The sequence below is a fragment of the Brachionichthys hirsutus genome, chromosome 7 (assembly GCF_040956055.1).
Source record: "Brachionichthys hirsutus isolate HB-005 chromosome 7, CSIRO-AGI_Bhir_v1, whole genome shotgun sequence".
NCBI classification, from domain to species: Eukaryota; Metazoa; Chordata; class Actinopteri; order Lophiiformes; family Brachionichthyidae; genus Brachionichthys; species Brachionichthys hirsutus.
The window spans coordinates 3,378,474-3,399,474 of NC_090903.1; the positions used below are offsets into that span (position 1 = coordinate 3,378,474).

The 21,001-nt window shown below is 47.2% G+C and overlaps 1 protein-coding gene across 1 annotated transcript in view; it reads left to right on the forward strand.

Moving 5' to 3' along the window:
* Positions 1–4,740: 4,740 nt before the first annotated feature.
* The window catches only part of LOC137896229 (sorbin and SH3 domain-containing protein 1), a 31,231-nt gene continuing 14,970 nt past the window's right edge, over positions 4,741–21,001 (forward strand). Inside the window, exons 1-13 of the mRNA XM_068741760.1 lie at positions 4,741–4,792; positions 5,099–5,215; positions 6,123–6,229; positions 6,320–6,419; positions 7,223–7,365; positions 7,714–7,774; positions 8,721–8,795; positions 9,827–9,862; positions 11,033–11,135; positions 11,868–11,981; positions 13,557–13,641; positions 18,949–18,998; positions 20,377–20,552. Of these exons, the coding sequence (XP_068597861.1) occupies positions 4,759–4,792; positions 5,099–5,215; positions 6,123–6,229; positions 6,320–6,419; positions 7,223–7,365; positions 7,714–7,774; positions 8,721–8,795; positions 9,827–9,862; positions 11,033–11,135; positions 11,868–11,981; positions 13,557–13,641; positions 18,949–18,998; positions 20,377–20,552 (1,201 nt within the window). The 5' untranslated portion in view covers positions 4,741–4,758. The remainder of the gene's footprint in view (positions 4,793–5,098; positions 5,216–6,122; positions 6,230–6,319; positions 6,420–7,222; positions 7,366–7,713; positions 7,775–8,720; positions 8,796–9,826; positions 9,863–11,032; positions 11,136–11,867; positions 11,982–13,556; positions 13,642–18,948; positions 18,999–20,376; positions 20,553–21,001) is intronic.

Here is a 21,001-nt window from a genome sequence, read left to right on the forward strand (position 1 = left end):
TTATTGCATAAACCTTCTAGACCAGGGGTGGGCAAACCTCTTGACTCGTGGGCCACAATGAGATCTAAAATTTGACAGAGGGGGGGCCAGGAAGAGATGGATGGAGTGTTTGTGTGAACTAATATAAATGACACGTAAAAGTCATTACATGAAAGGATTTGGCCTGAAATGAATGAGATTTAATTATAATAAAATGTAATTTAATTATATAATTTGGAAAAGTTCGGCGGGCCGGATTAAAACGCCCAACGGGCCGTAGTTTGCCCATGCCTGTTCTAGACTACCCCCCCCCCCCCCCCCCCCCCTTGCGTATTGCAAAATCCAATTGTGTTTTCTTCTTCTGAAAGTTAAAATCTTTCCACAATATATATTTTTGTAAAGTTCTGCCCGGCTGCAGGAGCTTCATGTCATAAGTTCGACCACACTCTGCTGCGTCCCCCCCCCCCCCCCCCTCATCATGATCTTGTAATCTTGTCGAAGAAAGACTGTGTGGATGTTAATTATTATCAAATGACGCTGACACTTCAGGATCGCTGTCAATGATCGTTTCGTATTTCACGAGCATCGAAGCCGCATCCGTCCATCCAGACTCCGCTCCAGCTCTTCCCATCGCCGGCTTGGATGTGTCATCCCTCTCGGAGGTCCGCGACGGCCGCAGCCTTTAAGTTACATGCGTTTCCTTTTATGCTGCAGTTGTTTGAAATGAACTTCAAATAGTTTTGTTTGGGAATGTGCAGAATGCCAGGCCGCTGTCCAGCATGGAAGCTGTTTTTGGAAGGGAGCTGGGGGGGGGCATAAGCTGCTGCTCCACAGCTCGAGCCATGTTTGGAGCTCTTTGGATGGATCCGCTCAGAGGTGGGGAGCTTCTGAACTCGCCATTTGTTGCCAAAGCAGGAGTCGAGCGGCGTTGCGTCATGCCGCCCTGCCCTCGAGCCTGAGATAAGAGCTGTGTGTTAACATGACTCAGGGCTGCCGCTGGATGAAACACATCCGACTTCAATCCCAGCCTTCGCGTGGTTTTCACTGCATCCTGCTGCAGAGGATGGTTGTTGCTGCCAGCAGAGAAGGCTACGATCCCATGAGAGCTCAGAACCTCCCCCAAGCAGCTCATTCCCCTCCACATGGTGATCTGGATCAGCACCAAAAGGTTCTAAATTGTTCTTGGTGTCTTTATACACCAACTATGAAAAGTAAAAGTGAATCGGAGTTGATTTTTTTTAACAGATCTTTAAATCCGTAAATGTTTTCAATGTTAAAATTAGATATTTTCTTCCTGACCTCATTCTGGATCCGATCCAGATGGAATTCGGTGGCGAGGTAGAGCCCCCCTGCCCACCCTACACGACTGTGTCAAATTCCATGAACATCGGTCAATAATCAACTGAGATATTGAGGTACGAATTTCATCCGGATCGGATCCAGAATGAGGTCAGTAAAAAAAAACTTTAATTTTCACGTTAAAACTCCATTTACAGATCAAGTCCAATTCACTTTTACTTTTCATGGTTGGTGTAAAAAGTCAGCAAGAACAATCTAGAACCTTTTGGTGATGATCCAGATCACCATGTGGACGGTGTAAATCCAGTTAGGAGGGGAATGAGCTGCTTGGCGGAGGTCTGCGCTCTCCGAGTGCGTCTCTATTTCTAAAATAAAAAGGTAATTTGAACCCTGTTTTCTGGATATTTAAGGTAAAAATGTGAGTTTCTAAACACAAAATAGATTCTCAGTGAGAACATTTCCTTGCTGTCGCCCTGCACTGGTTCATAACGTTCGTAATGTCGACTGGCATGAAGATGGTCGAGTCTTTAACTCGTCATCGCTCTCTCTCCTCTGCTTGAAGCATTTCTTCCAGGGGTCAGGAATATTTTATGTGTGTGTGCGTGGGGGGGTCGGCACCATTTGTTGAGGAGGTGCCACATTCCCAGGTGGCAGGTGGTAACAGGTCCTTCTAGATGCGCCTGTTGTCAAAAACAAACAGACCCCCCCCCCCCGGCATAGCGAGGATCAAGGTCAAACCAGAAGCCCCTCAAAGCTTGGCCAGACGTGTCAGAAGACTTCAGAGGGACTTGATTTACTGGGACCAACAGCTCACTGCACATACAATCAAGCAAGGCACCATTTGTTGCCAGGGCAACGGCAGTGCGCTGGGACGAGCGCGGCCTTTCAAAGGATCAGTCGGTAAGATCAGTCGGTAAGATTGTTACCGCCCGCTGATCTGCTATTTACGGAGCTACAACATTGTTTTGAGAAACGTTCTGTTATTTTAACAATGTTGGGTCGCCAGTTGGGGGGGCTATTCTGTTCTTGTGGCGGGAGGTTTTGCTCCAGATGGACCGTAGCCTCCCGCCACCAGAACAGCCCCCCCTCTTGGTTTATTGCTGCTACTGATCCACTCTTGATGATGCTATTTTCGTGGGTTTCTCTTTTTTTTTTACTGCAAACCCGAGCGTATCGCTGGAGTGTTGCATTGTATTTATTTGTTGCCGTTGCTATTTTTTGCTACATGTTGCGCGACCGTGCCGCGGCGTAGCTAGTGAATCGTTTCACTGACAACTGGCGAATAAACTGATTCTGATGCTGAACACTGCAGTTCATCAACATTGTCTCAGTTCAGCCCACTCCCTTGCGGATTAGCTATTGGTGAAGCGCAGACGTCTAAAAGCCTTCCCAGAATAAAGGAGTGATGATGCATTTAGGTGAATTACAGTCCGGCTGCTAAGTCTCCTCTGATTTCCCTCTTTGACTTGGATCAGGGTCGGCTGGCCGCCCCAGAATTCCCGCTCCGCTCTTTGCTTTCGTCAAAGGCTCGATCAGGCATGGGCAAACTACGGCCCGGGGGGCATATGCGGCCCCTTGGGCTTTTTAATCCGGCCCGCCGAAATTGTCCAAATTATATCGTAAAATGTGATTATAATTAAACGTCATTCATTTTACCTTTTTAAGATTTGCTTTTTATTGTCATTATATGTTTTACACTTTTTACACTGCAAACACACAAAGAAATAAAAAAAGATTTCCCCTGTAAAAGGATAAATTCTTTCATGTCATTTATATTAGTTCACGCTAATTTTAGGACCCATTGTGGCCTGCGTGTCAAAAAGTTTGTCCACCCCTGGGCTAGATGGACGTGGTTCTCCGCCCAGCTCCGCTCCGAGGCATCTCTTCCTAAAAAGGCCAACGGTGTCTCTGCCTTTGTCCGTTTACACAGAGAGCTCTCGTCTTCGCATTATCTATCGTGTCAGAGGGGTTGAAAGCGCCCAAGTCTCTCGCCGTGCTGTATGTTCGCCATTCTAGGGTTCATCTGAGGACAGAGCGGAGATCGGCGCGAGTGCTCCTCAAAGGACTGTCTGTTAATGGTTTCGGAAATGAGATCATGAATGCGTCGTCTCCCCGGGATACATGGGGGGTGGGGGGGCCAGGAATAAAGTTCATTTCATGAAAGAGAGAGTGTAAGTATATGCACAGAGTTTGTGATGATCAAGGGCAGCTCAGCTCCAAGAGAGCTCCACAGAGCAAAAAGCTTTAAAAGCTTTTTGCTCGATGTCCCGTAGGACTCGATTGGAATTGCTCCCATTTTCCCCTCGTCCATTTAGGCCTATTTGTAGATGGGAGACGAGTCCCCTGCCTGATCTACCGGCTGGCTTATTTACCCCCATATGTAAACAGAGCACACACAGTCCCACACCAGCAGGACGGAAAGGAGCCAGCACTGGTGGAGTCTTCAAAGACAGATTTAAAAATGGCCTGCAGTAGATCACGAAGAGCAAAAAAAGAAGAGTCAACTGGACGTGCTCAAGTTAGATCGAAGACGTTTCACGTCTCGCCCAAGAGGCTTCTTCAGTTCTGAGGGACTGGTGGAGAGTTTAGGTACTTGTACTCCTGTTGGAGCAGACAACAAAGAAACAAAGAAGGGACCGAAACCACCAAGGCAATCAGACTCCCCAGGAATCATTAGCATCATGCTAATGCTCCTGATGAAACCTGACTAACGAATCCCCATAGACCCATTAGCATCTACAAGGTGATTCGCTAGTCCGATAAGCTAACGAATCAACTCTCTAGCTAGCGGTCAGAGCTGTGAACTTCAGCTCAAGCGGGCCTTTTCTCTGATTTTTTTTGGACAAGCTGATTGTTCCCTTGTTGTCAAGTGGCTGTTCCTGTAGGAGTGTCTGTTTGAGTGGTAGCTGTGAGTCATGCTAAAAGTTGGACGCACAAACTGACATGACCTCCGTGTCGAGGACAATGTCTGTCGGTGATCCAGCGCCGGCATGCGCCTGGCACCGACGGCCGAGAGCACGGGCAGTCCCGCCACGTGCTCCAAACCAGACTCGGGGAGATGAATGGAAGGACGACGCATGCAAGGTCACGCTCCCGTTACGTGATGCGGGGACTTCACAAAAATCACAAGCGCCTTTTGTTAAGAAGTGCTACGCTACTTAGCTGCATATTTAACTCCTTATCGCTGCTCCATCTCCAGACGGATGTTTAACAGCATGTCACCCTGACTAGTCTGCAGAATGTCGTCCGCTTTCCATCACCTGGCTGGATGTTTGTGTTGCTGTTTCTCTTTTAGAGCTCTCCAGAAGAGGGCAGCCTAAGACAGAGTTCAACGCAAGGTTCGTCTCCCTCCAATATATGAAACTTATTTCAGTGCTTGGAACGTTGCTACTTCATTGTGTGAGTTTGTGTGTGTGCGTGTGTGTTGAAATCCCAGTTCCTCCATCGTCGTGCACTGTCAGGATCACGCCTCTCACAGCCATGAAAGGATCTCCTGACCTGCTCCCCGCTCCAGGTGACGTATCCCTCCGCCTCATCAAGCGTTCATGTAACTGCAGGACGCCTCACACTCACAGAACACTCACAAAGTGCACTGTAGAACTCACTTGTCAACAATGTGGAGCCCCAGCTGCTCCACTTCCAGCTCTGACAGCGTCGGCGTGAAAAGTAGTTTCACAGGACAGTGGGATGTCGGTATTCTGGCCTGGTTTTCATGTTTTACGTCCATTCTGGTGATTCGAGGACACGAGGAAGCGCTGCTTTATAGCCGCGGGTAAACAATACGAAGCTGTGTCACTGATAGATTTTTGCACGCGCTCAGATTCAGACCCCGGCAGAGTGTGCAAAGGCAAAGGAGTGGTGACCCTCAGGGCGACCCTGGTCCACATCGACGGCGAGGGCCGCGTCAGAGAGGAGCCCGATGCCATCGCAGCGGCGAGTAAGTCAAGGAATGCCACACTTGTTTCATAACGTGCTGAAAAAGATGTCGATGTCGATGTAGCGTGGCGGCGTGAATGAAACGGACGCCTTGCTGCAGAATGTGGACGGAGAACGTGAGCGTCGCTGTAATTTAAGAAGTATTTCGTCTTGAATCTTTGTTGTTGTTGTTGTAAAAATTCCTCACACACCTGTTTAGGGCGACAGTGGCGCAGTAGTTGAGAGGGTTGTCCTACGACCGAGAGGTCGGCGGTTCGATCCCCGGCTCAGGCGCATGTGTACACTGCCGTTGTGTCCTTAGGCAGGACACTTCACCCGCGTTGCCTGGGCGCATGCGCACGCTGTGACCAGCAGCAGTTCAAACTGCTGTAAACCAAATTGCCCTCCGAGGGACAGATTAATAAGGTGTATTATTGTATTGTAGAGTCTTTTTTTTGGGATGTCACGATTATATAACCTGCCGTGTTTTGAGGCGTGTGCTCATTGGCTGGTACAATAAAGGGTTAATGCCCGTATTTGAACGCACGTCAAAGCGCCTTCTGTTGCAGCCTGCCCACGCTGCGCTCTGGAGCGGCGAGCCTCCACTGTGGGCGAGGGCAGTGGAACCGGGCCGGGGGGCCGGGCAAGGCCTGAACATAAAAGGCCACTGGAACAAACAGCCCTCGCAGCTCTCTGAATAGGCTCTTTGTTCTTTTGACAAAGTTCAGAGATTGTGGGAGAATCTTTTCTTTCTTTCTTTCTTTCCTGAGAATATTAACGTCTCTGTGCATGAAAACTGACAAGTGTGCCCCCCCGTCAAATGATGAGACCGACTAACTGTTATGATGCGTCGGCTCGTTGACGGATCATTTGTGGCTTCTATTTTTTTTTTATTCTTGCTGTGCTGAACTGAGCATATTTTTTTTTAGGCAGTTGGACCAGCCAGATTAATGGAGACAGCTCTAAACCAGGATTGGCCGAAGGCGGCAGCAACGCTACGGCTGATTTACCTCTAGTAAACAGCACCCAGTGCCAGGTATGTTTACTCCCACCCCGTTTAGCAGAAGCCTTAGAACTGCGTGAGGACTGTATTTGGATGTGACTAAATCGATTGTGTTACTTTCAGCCATTTTCACCGCAGAGCGTGAACGAAGACGTTCAGCGCTGCTTCACCAACGCGCCCGGCGCCGGCTATCCAACCCTCGTCCTGCTGCAGCACCAACGAGGTGAGGGCGCCGAGGCTGCAGACAGGAAGCTCTGGAGTCTGTCACGTGCTTTTGTGCACACCTGCGCGTTGTCTGTCGCTAATCGCCCCCAGCCCCCCCCCGTGTTGCCTGCAGTTTCTCACTCGTGATTCACGGCTTGCTCACCTGTTCTGTCAATCAGCCCTCACTCATTTTAGTTTGTACTGAAAAACACATTTGGTGATGTGACAATGAAAAATAGGAAAGTTTAACGCATGTAGTTCACAGATGTAGATTTCCTGCCCAGAGCTTTGTCACACATGCCTTGAAAGAGAAGAGCATACCTGAACCGAGTGTCCTCCATTCACATTAAGACAGTTAACAGGTCCGTTATGGATCCATCAGTACCTTAAAGGTCCCATATTATGAAAACCTCACTTTTCCCATGTTTCTACACTATTATGGTGATTTTGGGTCATTATCAACCCAAAAACAGTGAAATAAACCATCCAGTCAATCCTGCGTAGTTCTGTAATCACCTGCTGAAACGCGTCTGGAAGAAATCTCTCCCCCTGTGATGTCACAGAGGGCGAACGTGCACAAGATGTGCACTTGTGGAAAAAGAGTTTAATGTGTGATCTTTAAAGCTATCCCACTAATAACCAGACAGATGAATAAAACCTAACCTCCACTGTGGAAGTAATTAACTGATATTTATTCTCATAGCTGGAATAAAAATCTTACGACATTTCTGAGCATCAAATCAACGTGCTTCGTACTTGTACCTTTTTTTTCCCTCTTATAGGCTTTTGATTGTCCTTTTTTCTAATCTCTACTTTTGACAGAACCAACCCCACAAAGCGACGGCAGCCGTGACCGTGGCAGCGACTCCATCAGTCAAGCCCCTGATACGGACTGGAAGAGGCAGTGGCTGGCACTGCACTACCCTGTTCCCGCTCCCCTCGACCAGCCCAGCGTTCCTCCACGGGTGAGCTCCGAATTCCCCCGTCTCATGAAGGCGGATCCGCCTTCTGCAGATGTTCGGCTGGTGTTTTCTTCCTTTTTGATTTCACGGATCTTTGATGTGACAGTTAAGGAGTTTGTATTTGTGCAACAAGTTTTAATGTACTGTAGTATTACTGTTAGCATAGCACATGTTTTATGTATGCTAATTTGAGAACTGATTCAGTGTCCAACTATTTTGAACTCTTGTCATGGCAGACATAACTAGCTCCAGCAAAGGCTCAGTTCCCAGCGCGCACACACACACACACACACATCAGGGTGAGTGTGTCTGCATCCGCGTTTACCTGTTGTATCCGCCTTGTTATTTCAGAACACGGAGAAGTCCAAAGATTGGTACAGAACCATGTTCAAGCAGATACACAGAATACCCGGTGAGAGGGCGTGTTCACGTCGTGTTTTGGCGTCCTGTATTTGATCTATTTGTGTCCCTGCACCGTGTGCACACGGCAAATATTGATTTAGGGAAGGAATAGTCGATGAGACGACGCGAACAGCAAAAACACTCTTCCATTGCCATGAGACAGCCGTACCTTTTAAGATATCTTGAAATTGGAAAAACTGATCTTCCCTTGTGTCTCCTGAACGATTCATACTGCTCAGATAAATAAATAAATACATCTAAATGTAATAAATGTGAAGCTTAATTAACTTAACTTAATTAAGTCTAGCTGGTCAAATGTTATGTATCTGTGGTTTGTATTGAATTTGAGACTGGAAAGATCTTAAACGATAAAAAATGGTGCTTCTTAAATCCAAGCGTGGCCGTCATTAGAGTTATTCTTAAAATGACTCACCCGAGCTACGTTCAGGCAGACGGCTGCCGCAGACCGGCCCTCAGGAGGTCGCCGCCCTGCAGCAGACTTACAGGCCCATTCAAATCAATCAAGCCTCATCCAAAATCAAACTCATGCTGCAAGCCATGATTTATTGGAAAACATATTTCAATGTCTCATATATGGGAATTTCATTTCCCATCTGCACCAGATGGCAAAACGCAGAGATATGAGCCACCTAAATATTCCAATGATAGCCCAGTGTTTGGATTCCTCCTTACGCGGATCCAAGGCTGACTTCACGGCGATACTGCAAACGTCTCCCGACCTCGAACATCCAGTGCCATTTCAAGTCATCTTGAAATAAGACTCTTTCCCCTGGAATAAAGCTATCTTATATCAAATACATCATTATGGGCTAAAGTTAACTCGTAGAGTTTTTACGACGGTTACTGTGAATGGATTTCCATTGTTTGCCGTGTGTTCCTGTTTGTGTGTCTGTGTTGTGTCACATGTGTTTCTGTCTCTCCATCACTGTGCTCAGAAGCTATTGAGGAAAACCCTTACCGCCCCACCTACACGTTCCCCGAGAACTATGACATCCACGTGAAATCAAAAGGTATCCGACGGCAGTAGCGCCACTCCTCTTGGCTTCGCTGGTCTCAAGCCACGCCCGACCCTTTTCAGCTGCGCTAATACTCTCCTTGTGCTTCTCTTGCTGTGTTCAGTCCTGAACTATGTTATCTCATCCCAACATCCGATCTGAGAAACGCGTGGACGATAGATGAGGGTGGATGCTGTGGATGCACACAGTTCATTTCCACACATGGCTTCCATTGCAAATAAATATATTTCTAATTAATCCTGTCACTCATGAAAGAGATTAGACTTGTGAAATCTGGATTTGAACATGGTCAGTTGTGCATAAATTGATGCACTACTGGCATGTCGACAACATTTTGCCGCGTCATTCAGCTCTGCCTTTCTCTTTCTGCTCTTAACCCTCTAATGTCTAAAGCTTCAGGCCATTTCTGTTTTATTTCTGAGCAATAATTGTTTTGTTTTTTCTAACAGAATTGTCATCACAAGGAAGGGAAATCAGTCTCTGGGTGTAGTGTACTGCTGTGGCCTCTAGGTGTCGTTGTAGTCCTCTTCTGAGACTCAGTGCTGTTGCTGAGGAGCTTCACAGTCGGACCTGAGCCGGGTCGGGTTAGCTTCAGCTTTTTAATTTTGGTCCTAAGTCAAGGAGAACAAGATAGGCCGTTGCTTTGTCTTCTTGGATTGACTCCTCAGAAATGCTTCTGACCAATCACGTGCAGCAGATTTAATATTCAAGATGACCTCAAGTGTTTCCTAGCAATTCTGAATGCAGATTGTGGCCTCCTTGCCTCACAGGGCATTACTTATTCAGGACGCTCCTCAATGTCCGCGTCCGTTTTTAGCTCAGTAATGCTTCCCATAAAGGCGTTTGATTTGTCACACGTTTGGGTTTGTTGGACTTTTAATGTGTTGGGCTAATGGAAGGTGTGAGCCGGGTAGGAAAATAAAGAAGAAGAAGAAAGTGTTTCTAATGCCGTGTGAATTATTTAGTTGTACGCGAATGAGGCGACTGTAGAAAATGACGTTTGATTATCGTCTGCTTCCTGTCAGATAACGGATCCAGCCCCTTCGGCTACGTGGAAGATGGTGAGATGTGCTTGCTCTTCTTAATCAGTGATGTAAAACTTTAAAGAGTAAATGACGACGGCAACCCGTTCATTGTTATTATCCCGGTCTGGAGCATTTTGAAGTGCATCCAGCTATTTCTGTCATCTACTTTATTTGTCTTTATTTTTGTCCATCTTAAATTATTGGACAGATTTTCATGACACTTGGTGGACAAATGAGGAACGTGCCAAAACGTGGAACCTAGTCTAACCCCATTAGCTGAATCCTCCAGGCCGCCGTTCTGGTAGCACTTAGATTAGGATTTAATCTAGCGAAAATACACTTTTTTTTATTGATGATGATGATGAATATATTTATTAGATAGAATGTTAGGGTACAAGTACAGTCAAACAGTAGCATTTCAGAATCAGAATCAGAAGGTGTTTATTTATTACAGTACAAGTTTGGAAGGAACAGCCCCATCTGTTGGACAGCGATGTTATTATGATGTCACTAGTCAAGGGGCGGTGCTTGAATTTTGTCAATAAAGGTCGCGATACAGGAGGGCGGTGAGAGAGAAAAAATAAACCTAGTGTCCGCCTGTTTCATTTCGGTGCGTTTGAAAATTAATAACACAATGATAGAGACTTTAACTCTATCAGGAGCATTTCTAAAAAGCCCCTGCGGTCTTGTTTCCATTGAAAGTCCTTCGTACATAAATCATCGACATTTAACAATACCAATAAAACCAATATTAAATTACTCAATTGATGCAAAATAACAATAAAATAAAAATAAATTACTTGATTAATAAAAATTAAATTAAATTAAAAAGACTCATAATATGTACAATGTAGGTGGAGAATAAAGGGGGGGGGGGGGTTGATCCGGAGATCCGTTTCTGTCCCCCTGAAAGGTGTATTTTCAGGGTCGTTTTGAAGGAGGCCAAAGAGGTGCATGTTTTGAGGGCAGGAGTCAAACAGTTCCACCCCTGGGGGGCAGTATTCATTTTTTATCATTTATTCAACAAGGTAAGACAATAAGAGCACATCCTCATTCGTGGCACCATCAGTCTCTGGTTGTAGAGTGTTCTTCTGCTTCGTTCTGTATTTATCTGCCGTCCATGTACTTGCATGTTTGGTAACTTTTGCGTTAATGCATTCCCACCATTGGGCTGTGGTCCATCCATCTTTACATGCTTTGTTTCAGTGAGGACAGTCCCACGTTCAAAAAGCGCTGTCGAGCTCAGTTCCAGCGGCCGGCCGATGCCTGTGCCAGCGCGCTCCTCTTCCCTGAAGCCCCCCCCTCAAAGGTCAGCGTCCTCCCTCCGTCCCTGCGGCTTTGCACACATCACAACGTTGTATTTGCAGCTCTCAGTGAACAAAGGCGCTGTTTGCAACCGATGCTTATTTACAGGCGGCGTCCGTGTGATTAAAAGCGAGTTCTGCAGGTAGTGTGAAACTCTCATTTATGTTTTCACAGCGGAGCAATAAGGAAACTAATTTTCCACTCCTGCATCCACCAGTCTCCCTTCTTAAAGGTGTGTGTGTGTGTGAGAGTGTGTGCTCAGGAGGATGACGATAACAACGATTAAAGAGGGAGAGCGGACTTTGAGAGGATACGCGTCTAAGCGTGAACCTTTCTAGTTCTGTGAAACGCTATTGAGAGTTCGGTATTAATAACGTGTGTCAGGTTGGATCGTGCGTCGTGTTTCGGCCCCTCCCTGAGCTGTAATATCATTGGCCGAGCTCTCTGAGGAAACGATGTCCTCTATTTATTGTCACGGGGTCAGATTCAGTTCCTCTGATCGAATCGCTGACTTGTCTCCGCTGTGAATTAGATTTCCTGCCATGTCATTAAAGGCAGAGAGAGAGAGAGAGAGAGAGCAGGGATGACACGAGCAAACGTCACGTTTAAAAAAAAAAAAAAAAGAAGGAAAAAAAGCCGGCGCAGGTTGCCATGGAGACTACTTGGGGCTAAAGACTGGCTCTCTTCCATCCCCGCACCCCACCCCACCCCGCCCCTCCCTGACACCACTCCACAGGAATGAGTGGGAGCCCCCGGATAAAAAGGTGGACACCAGGAAGTACCGTGCTGAGCCCAAGAGCATCTTTGAGTACGAGCCAGGGAAGTCATCGGTGCTGAAGCTGGAGAGGACGGTAGGCTACGCACCCGCCGGCGTGCTTTCCTCTCTTCCTCTTATTGGGCGCATGCTGTGTGAGCCGTTCCCCACCCTACATCCATCCATCCACCCCCCCCCCCCTCGATTGCGGCTTCGCTAACAGCTCGGCAGGCGCCGTCTGTGTGAAAGCCTGAAACGTCACGCCGCGCGCCACATTCCTAACGGGTGTCCCGTTGCGGATGACAGACGGATCCTGCTTGGTGGCGCGGGAGTTCTCACTTAGAGCGGCTAATGTCTTCCTCTTCTGCGATGATAGATGATCGCTGGAGGAGGATCCCAACGGGCACGAAACGCGGATGCTGTGCTTTTCCACCGCGCTGTCCCGACCGCGTCAGGGACACACGCTGGAGGGACGTTGTTACACGTCAATGTCAGTGGTCACAGTGTCATATCAGGTTTTATTTCCCTCTGGCATAATGGAGGACTGCTCTAGAATAGCTTATCGATCATGTATAATGCCAGGTTTTGGTTTTTTTCTAGATAGTAATCGAAGCTCTCTGTGGAACGACGTTCCCATTTTTCCTAGACGTACAAAGAGATAATCTGCCAATCTTCACATTTCTCATTCCCCTTCATGTGTTTTTGGTCAAAGGGGTGTCTGTCGCTCTACTTCCGCTAAATATTGAGAATATAAAGAGAACCAGAACTGAGCCGACAGCAAGCCTTTCACCCAATCAAGTATTTATTGCAGGGAAAATACACACACAGCATAACCACCAATAAACACCAAAATACGGCGATGAGAATGCTGAGCGCTCCTCTCACATCCTATTGGCCGATGCCGCTGGAAGTCATATTGGATCTTCTGAGAAAGGCGCTTGTAGGAGCGTCAACAGATGCTGCATCAACAAGACCCCGGTTCATTCATAGCCCTCAGAGGGGCAGGAGACGGTTTCCTGCGCCCGAATGTTCCTCTATCCGGCCACGAAAGGCATTTTAGCGTAAAGCAACTTCAGTAGGAAGTTAAGAGCGTAGTTCTAAATCTGAAGTTTCTCTCGGTAATAAATGACACTTTTTTTATTTCATTTTTATTTTATTCATTCTGAAATTAATTTCTTATTATTATGCACATATTACAAATCAAGATCCTTTTTGATTGGATGTTTTAGGGTTAGTAAACAAAAAAGTGTGACTTAACCTAAAGAAAAAGAAGACTTGTGTGTGCAAATGAATATAATGTAATGTTATTGTTATTTTATAGTCTTTATGCTAATGGGGAATAATTCTAAATTATTCTTTGTCACTGTAATTCCATAAGGAACATGATGATCAGTAGGCTAATTGATTTAAAGCATTAAAGTGCGTTGACTGAACGCTGCAGGCTGCTCTTTATTGTTCAGATGTTCAGACCAGATACCACTTTCCAAAGCGTCAAACGTTTCATTTGAGACAGATTTTAAAAGGTTTAGAACGTATTCTTTGGCTTGAATGTCAAAGTAAATCGTCTTCAAAGAGCGCTAAGTCCCTGTGAGAGGTCTGCTGGGTGGAACCGGTCTGTCTGACCTGTCTTTCATTTTGTCTTTGTCCTCCTCTTTGTCGCCATGTCCCCTGGACTCAGGACGCATGTCCAGAAGAAGTAGATTTAGAGAATGAGCCGTGGTATAAATTCTTTTCAGAGATGGAGTTTGACAAAGCGGTAAGTTGTCGCTGTTGTTGAAGAGAGGAGTGTATTCTGCTTTAATGCATGCGATAACATCCATGTTCAAATAATGTCCAACTAAATCTACCGGTACTACCACGCGTCTCACTGAGGAGACTTAATGGCGCTTTCATGCATTCTAATTTAATCTGATTCTGTTTTCTTTAAACATTCTCACTTTTAAAGGTCACATATTCGACCCTTTTTCCCACAAGTTAACGCAGTTCCCAGATACGTGTGTGAAATATCTGCGACAGTCTTTGGTCAACATAGCAAACGGATGCTGCAGGACAGCGTCTGTCATCATTGCGTGCACGCACATCTTGTGCACACTCCCCCTTTGTGACATCACAGGGGGACAGGTTTCTTCCAGACGCATTTCAGCAGGTGATTACAGAACTACGCAGGATTGACTGGATGGTTTACTTCACTGTTTTTGGGTTGGTAGTGACCCAAACTCACCATAATAGTGTAGAAACATGGGAAAGTGAGTTTTTCATAATATGTCCCCTTTAAGTAAATTAGCAATCCGCTCAGTAGGAAATATTTCCCAAGCTCTTGATATAGCCTCTTTCACGTCTCCCTGAGCATCGCGTCTCCGGTAGGGTCGAAAATAGTTGATTTATTTTTGTCCTCTTTAAAGGTGCCTCTCAGCAGCTTAACAATATCCATGAGGCTTGTGAGCACAATCCACTCAGACAACAGGAAGCTGTCCATCAGCTTAACTAGATCAGGTAGCAATGATAAAAAAAACGAATAAATCATTATCTGCTTGTCTGCCTGCCTGCCTGCCCGCCTGTCTGTCTGCCTGTCTGTCTGTCTGTCTGCCACATGGCGCTTTGTGGTTTCCAGGGCATAACCTTTTTCCGTCAGACATTATGTGCTCTTCTCCCACGTTCTGGATTGGCGCCTTTATATAATAATAATAATAATACAGTTTATTTATATAGCGCTTTTCTAAAAACTCAAAGTCGCTTTACATGTGTACACAAGATAAGAAACAGCATGTATACATAAAATAAAAACAGCAAATCAATATAGACAATAAAAGAGGAAATTAGATAAAATATAAAATATAAAATTATACATTGAAATCAGTGTTGATCAGATGGGTTTTTAGTTGTTTCTTGATCACAGCACGATCATTTCAGTTGTTGCTGTTCATTGCGGCTCTTCTTAATTGCATATCTGACAGAAAAAATATGTATGCAATGAAAGCTGTTGGATTGCAAAAGGCGCCGCCTGAATACTTAGTTGGTGCGTCTGAGGAGTTGTGTTGAAAGCGTGGCGGACGGAGGGACGGACGGACAAAGTCCACTCCTGTGTCTCTGACTGCGCTTCAGACAGACTGAGATCCTTCACTTTAAGTCCACCTCAGGACCCCCTGCAGCCAAAATGGGTGTCCATTGACTGTTTGTCCCACGGCGTGGTGAAGAAAGGGGCGAGCGGCGAGCCCTGACGCGTGTTACCATTTACAGCATCCTGCCATTAAAGAGAGCTCCCGCTGAATAAAGCCTTCGTTTGAAGTTGTAGAGGAAGAGGAAGCGTCTAATGCAATTGTTTTTGTTCCGCGGCGAAGCAAACAGCACAAAAAAAAAAAAACTTTTATAGAGCACTGAAACCCAGAAAGAGGTTTCGTCTTCTACGCTACAGACGCACGTGGTTGCGGCCATTTTCATGTGCGCCCTACCAATTAGAACGCTTTTCATAACCCGGAGGCCCTGGGCTGGGGGGGCTGCTTGGTTCCAGAATAATCCAAAGCCCTTGAAATCATAATGGCGGCCTGTCTGCTATCACCACCATACGCGGTGAAGGCGTGCACGGTGTCGTGGTCGATCCGTTGCCTCGGGCCTCGGCGCCACAAACAAATGTGGGCTTCGCCCTCTGTCAGGCGGAGCCCCTCCTTGGGTCGGATGAAGTTCAGCTCTGGCAGGCAGTCGCATCCGCCAGCATCGGCGCCTGAACTTTCCGGCGTGGCGTTAATGCGGAGCAGATTTAGCATTGGCGGTGGTGTCGCTGTGTCTCACGGCAGCCTGGCTTGATGTTTGGCTCCTGCTTAATGTCACTTCTAAAACGGCATCTGCTCCGTGCAGAATTTGGCCTTCGGGCCTCTCCAGACACACCGGCTCACCGGAGTGTGATTGACGTGGGCAAAAAGGGCAGCGCTCAGGGGCGAGGTGAAGAGCGAGGCCTTCGCCGGCGTGCTCCGGTTAGCTCTCGCTCTTATGAAATCCCCTTCTACTAAGGAAGTGGGGGGGGCGGGCTGTTCTTCCGATCCTCATCTTTACAGCTCTGGTGGTTTTCCTACTGCTAATTATCGCGTCCCACAAAAATGCGTCTGTCCAGTGTGGATGACAACCATGCTTTAAAGCTGTTAACTCTTTGACGTCCAAACATTCACTGCCAGCCCTGACATTGAAATCGGCCTCCTTTCAATCGCCAATTACTCCGGAACAAAAAATGGTAGCAACACACTTTCTTTCCTGATGAAAGAAGATACTTTAATCTTCCATGTGGTATGTTCGGTTTCTGCATAGTCATCGTAAAGAATATCCCGCGGGGCTTGGAAAATCGGGCATATAGCTGAGCTGAAAATGGCTGGCACTCAATGAGTTAATATTAATAAAGGGAAGCACGCTTTATTATTATTATTATTAACATGATATAGCTCCAAGAGAAGCCTGAAAGCACATCAGGTTCCGTTTGAGTCCTGGCTTGTCAATATACTGTTGAGCTGGAATGCCACTCATAGCTGCCCCCCCCCCCTGCATCCGACAGAGTGACTCCATTGGTCAAGCATACTGCACGCTGTTTGGGCGACGGCGGGGGGGGGGGGCTGTTGCCACCTGACATAGTCTAAAGGAGGCAACTCCGTAATCACCCTGCTGTCATATTTAACCTCCGTTAAACACTTAACCTTTACCTTTAAGCATTTAGTGGAGCCGAGGGGAGGCGGGGGGCGGGGGGGGGCTCTGTTTGTATCCACACAAATGAGGCAGGCGCTGGAAATAAAGCGATTCGTGTTGCCATGACTTACTCACGATTGCTATTGTGAATATGAAAGGGGCCCCTCAGGGGCCCGGAGTATAGCTGGGGGGGGGGGGGGGGGGGGAGACACCTGTTAGGAAACGCACGCAGGAAAGTCTGCGGAAACGGCGTCATTGGTGTCCCGCTGGCTCGCCGAGGTCTTCCATCATGTCCAAATGCAGCTGCGAGCGTTTCACGCCTCACCGGCCTCGTGTGTGAGAGTCATGTGGCAAATCCAGCGTCTCTCTAACGCTTGCTGCCCCCCCCCCCCCATATATGATGTGAGTGTTACGGGCCCCAAACAGCGGGGCTGCCGTAGCAGTAATATGCAGTCTGTAAATATATGAAAAGGGACGGAGGAATAAATACACGAGCCGTGCCTTCAACATCCAGAATGCATTCTCTGCCTTTACTATTACTCTCAACAAATATTTAACAGTGTACAGCAGTGTTTTTTCCACCAATTACGTTCAGATATTTCAGAGAAACATTACTTTCCGATTTAGCTAACCAATACTATAATTAGTTGCTATTAAACTCAAAATTGCAGTATTAGCTTACTCCCAACTAGTGAAAACACAGCAAATACTCAATAGATATGACATATAAAATATTTGAACACTATATGCACATGAACAAACCGCTTGAATTATTAGCATTAGCTTGATACAACATCGTGGCTAATAATGGTAGCTTAGCCACGTGCGCCATAAAATAAAGACCTTGGACTTCTTTAAATCATCGAAACCACGGTATACACCGACACCGGTACATGTAAAGACCATACGTTCACGTTTTTAGTTGTACTTCACCGCGTACGTACCTGTAAATATATGAAAAGGGACGGAGGAATAAATACACGAGCCGCGCCTTCAACATCCAGAATGCATTGGGCGCCTGGAAGTTCCTCCGTCAAACTCACCCTGCGGCAACACCTCGCAACAAAGGTTCCGCCTTGCAACGAGTCCCCCACTACTCATATAAATACAGGGAAACAAAATACTAATGACAATTAGAAAATGTAACAGTGACCGTAGAATAACATTGTAGCAAAAATGAAAATGTTATAAATATAAATATTTATAATTACCAATTAGGAAACTTAAAACAACGTGGTCACATCTTTAGGTGTACCACATGAGCTTGTCATAAGGAAGAGCTGCAGATTATTCGATGACACTGACGCATTCCCCGAGTTTGACACGGAACATTTGGCTTTATAAATAGCCTGTTTGTTGTGCTCTTATACAGATTGGCATTTATTCTGAAAGGTTATTCATGATCTTCCTGCCCTGGCAACTCAGAAGAAAGGCATGTTGTGGCAAATGAGCTGTTGAGAATGCTCCTTGTCTGGTCATCAGTGCAGGAAGTGGAGGCTCGGCCACCTCGGGGGGGGGGGGGCTGATGTGGTATTAACAGCAGGGCCGGGCTGGCTGGGATGGGGATTGTGTAATAGTATTTGCACACAACACTTGCGCTCGTATTCATAGTTCCTGTGTCGCCTCTGTTATTTCTGCCTGCTGTGACGTCAGAAAAGAGGAAAGCACCAGAAACAGCGGGCTAAAATTAGCCGGCTGTCGCCGTTCGACACGCTGGAGGGGGCAAACACGCTGAATTACCGCCCACGTGGTTTGGAGACAGCCTTTGGCTCTTAAATACCAGCCGCCCTTACTGCTGTCCTGTAAACATTTATCCGCTCGCGCTGGGCTTTGATCTTCCCGCTCTTCATCCAAATAACAACAAATGTATTGTTTGCACGCTGTATTCTTTACTGTGTTGCTCTTTCTGTGTGTGTGTGTGTGTGTGTGTGTGTGTGTGTAATTTGGCCTACCTTCACCACCAGCTGGTTAATTGCCCCCCCCCCCCACCGGTCTGGTCCAGTGGTTATGAGAGTGACTCAACACCAGACAAAAGAGATGGCTTCGCTGGGAGACAGCAGCCCATTGGCTGAGGATGTGACAGCCCCCCCCTCCCTGGATGGGCGCCCCCCTGACCGATGCACAGCCACCCGCCCACTCCTCCACCCCCATACACTCCTCACTGGCGCTTGTTTCCTTCAACTTGCATGCTGGCCAAAGCGCACGCTTCCTCGCTCTCCGCCCCCCACCCGCCCCCCCGTGCTCGGACCGGTCCAGAGCGGCTGAGGACCCCGGCTGCTCTGGCTCAACGCTGAGCGGCGAGCGAACCGGCGCACAGGAAGCTGCTGCTCCCTGCGTTCTAGCTGGAGGAGACCTTCATGTGGATCTATCAATGACTTCTTTGTTTGCTTTGTTGCAGAGTGCCCCCTCTTTTAGCCCCCTGGAAACAGCCCCCGACCTGCAGCAGTAGTAAGTCTACGCCTCTTCTTATTTCAATGTCTGTCGATAGATCTATAGATCTGGGCGCCTCCTTCCTGTAGGTCGCTCATTATTTAAAGACTGTTGTGGGGATAAATGTCAAGAAGGAGATTTCGCCACTCTGTAGAGCTCTCCCGCCGACTGCCATGGGGGGGGGGGGCTCCAGCCAGAGCAGTGTGTGCTCTGTCCGTGTCTCATGGTGCTTCTAGTTGGGTTGGCATCATGGCTGCGCTGTGGCCATTTATTCACCGGGGGGTAGAGAGAGAGCTGCATAACTCGAAAAACGGTTGCCTCCTGAACCAAATGATGAACCAAAAAGATGCTCACTGATCAAAACAGAACTTCCCAGCACCAGGATCTGATGCCTTTCTGTCTGATGGAACGCTTCTGTTTCTGCTTGTGCTCTAAAACGAAAGGAATTTATGACTTAGCTCCAGTCCAGGAAAAAGAAACATCAACGTCTTCCCCCACTTTTCATCTGCTACAGTCATTATGTCATCACGGGGAGGTTCAAGCTCCACAGTGCTTCGTTTGTTCTTAATTTCCAGAGGAAGAGGTTTTCCAACGTTTTACTCAGCCAAACGTGTGAAAATAACCCCTGAGTTTGATGAAATATCGATAAATGAATGAATGAATGAATGAATGAATGATCTGTCTGTGCAGTCTCACCGTATGAGTGAGTGTGAACACTGTGATGACACAGAGCACCGGGTTTCAAGGAAGTCCTCGTCATTCCAGGTGTAGATAAGTCTTGCAGTGTGTGTGTGTGCGTTTCCTGTATAAATTTTGCATGAACTATTTATACCTTAAGTCAACATGATCGGAAAAGTTTCTGCAGTCAGCAGTGCAGACGCCCCCCCCCCCCTCAACAGCTATGAAAGAGCTGCTTGTTGAGGTACTGCACAAAGAGAGTGACCTGCAAAAAAACAACAACACGTTTGTTGTGTTTTTAATTATCCTGGATGATAAAGGAGTCTCATCTTAATGGCCGTGTTTATGCATGTAGCGGAGCGGTGCGAGTGACCCCTGAGTGGTAAACCTGAGAGTCGTGCAGGTGCACGGCGGCGCTGACGCACCATGTGGGAATGCTCTGAGAATATTTATAGAAAAGTGTTCTGTTGGCCAGTTTGGAATGCCAAGGCGACGTCTTCTCTAAAACCGCAGCCTCCAGATTATGCGCCGTCTTTCACAAACTTTCTGTCTCTGATTACTTTGTCTCCACCCACAAATCCACAAAGACGGGAATGAATTTAGGACACGGCAAATGTGAACCGTGCGATCGCTCCTTACCCGACCTGCTCACCGCTGTCCGTTGCACAAACACTTTATAACACAAACGCCGCCTGTGCTCCCTCTCGCCATCTTCTAGTTGCTCGAGCCAATCTGGACACAGCGAGGTGGAGAAGGACAGTGGATCCTCCACGAGTGAGCCCGCGGCTCCAGAATGCGATCGCCACGTTTACAAGAGTGTCCTGGAGGGTGGGGACATTCCCTTACAAGGTCTACGGGCCCTAAACAAGCGCCATGGCAGCCCATCCTCCAAAGGTAGGAGGCCAAGCGGGCCACATATGTTGCCCGTGAAACGGCGGACGTGTTCATGGTTGTGGATGCGGAAGCGAGACGGCACAGCCGGTAGAGACCGACCCTGCCGACACTGATGACACTAACAGGGATACATGTTTACATTTATATTCTTGTTTTGGAATTAGCATGTTTGTTTGTTTTTTAATTCCCAGACCTTTCTGCATTCAATTACGCAACAGATTTTGATTCGGTATCGACACCGTCGATGTTTTCATACGGCGGGAGTGAGGATGTTCTCACCGAGTTCGGTCCACCCTAACCTTGGGGGCTCTTCCTCCCACTTGCTCACGTTGTAAGCCACTGATCTCCAGACGGGCTTAGTTCAAGATTCCGGAATGCTATAGCATCAGGGAACGGAAGGCCAGTGGAGGTTATGGAAGTGAGGGATATAAAGAGCAAGGAACAAACAC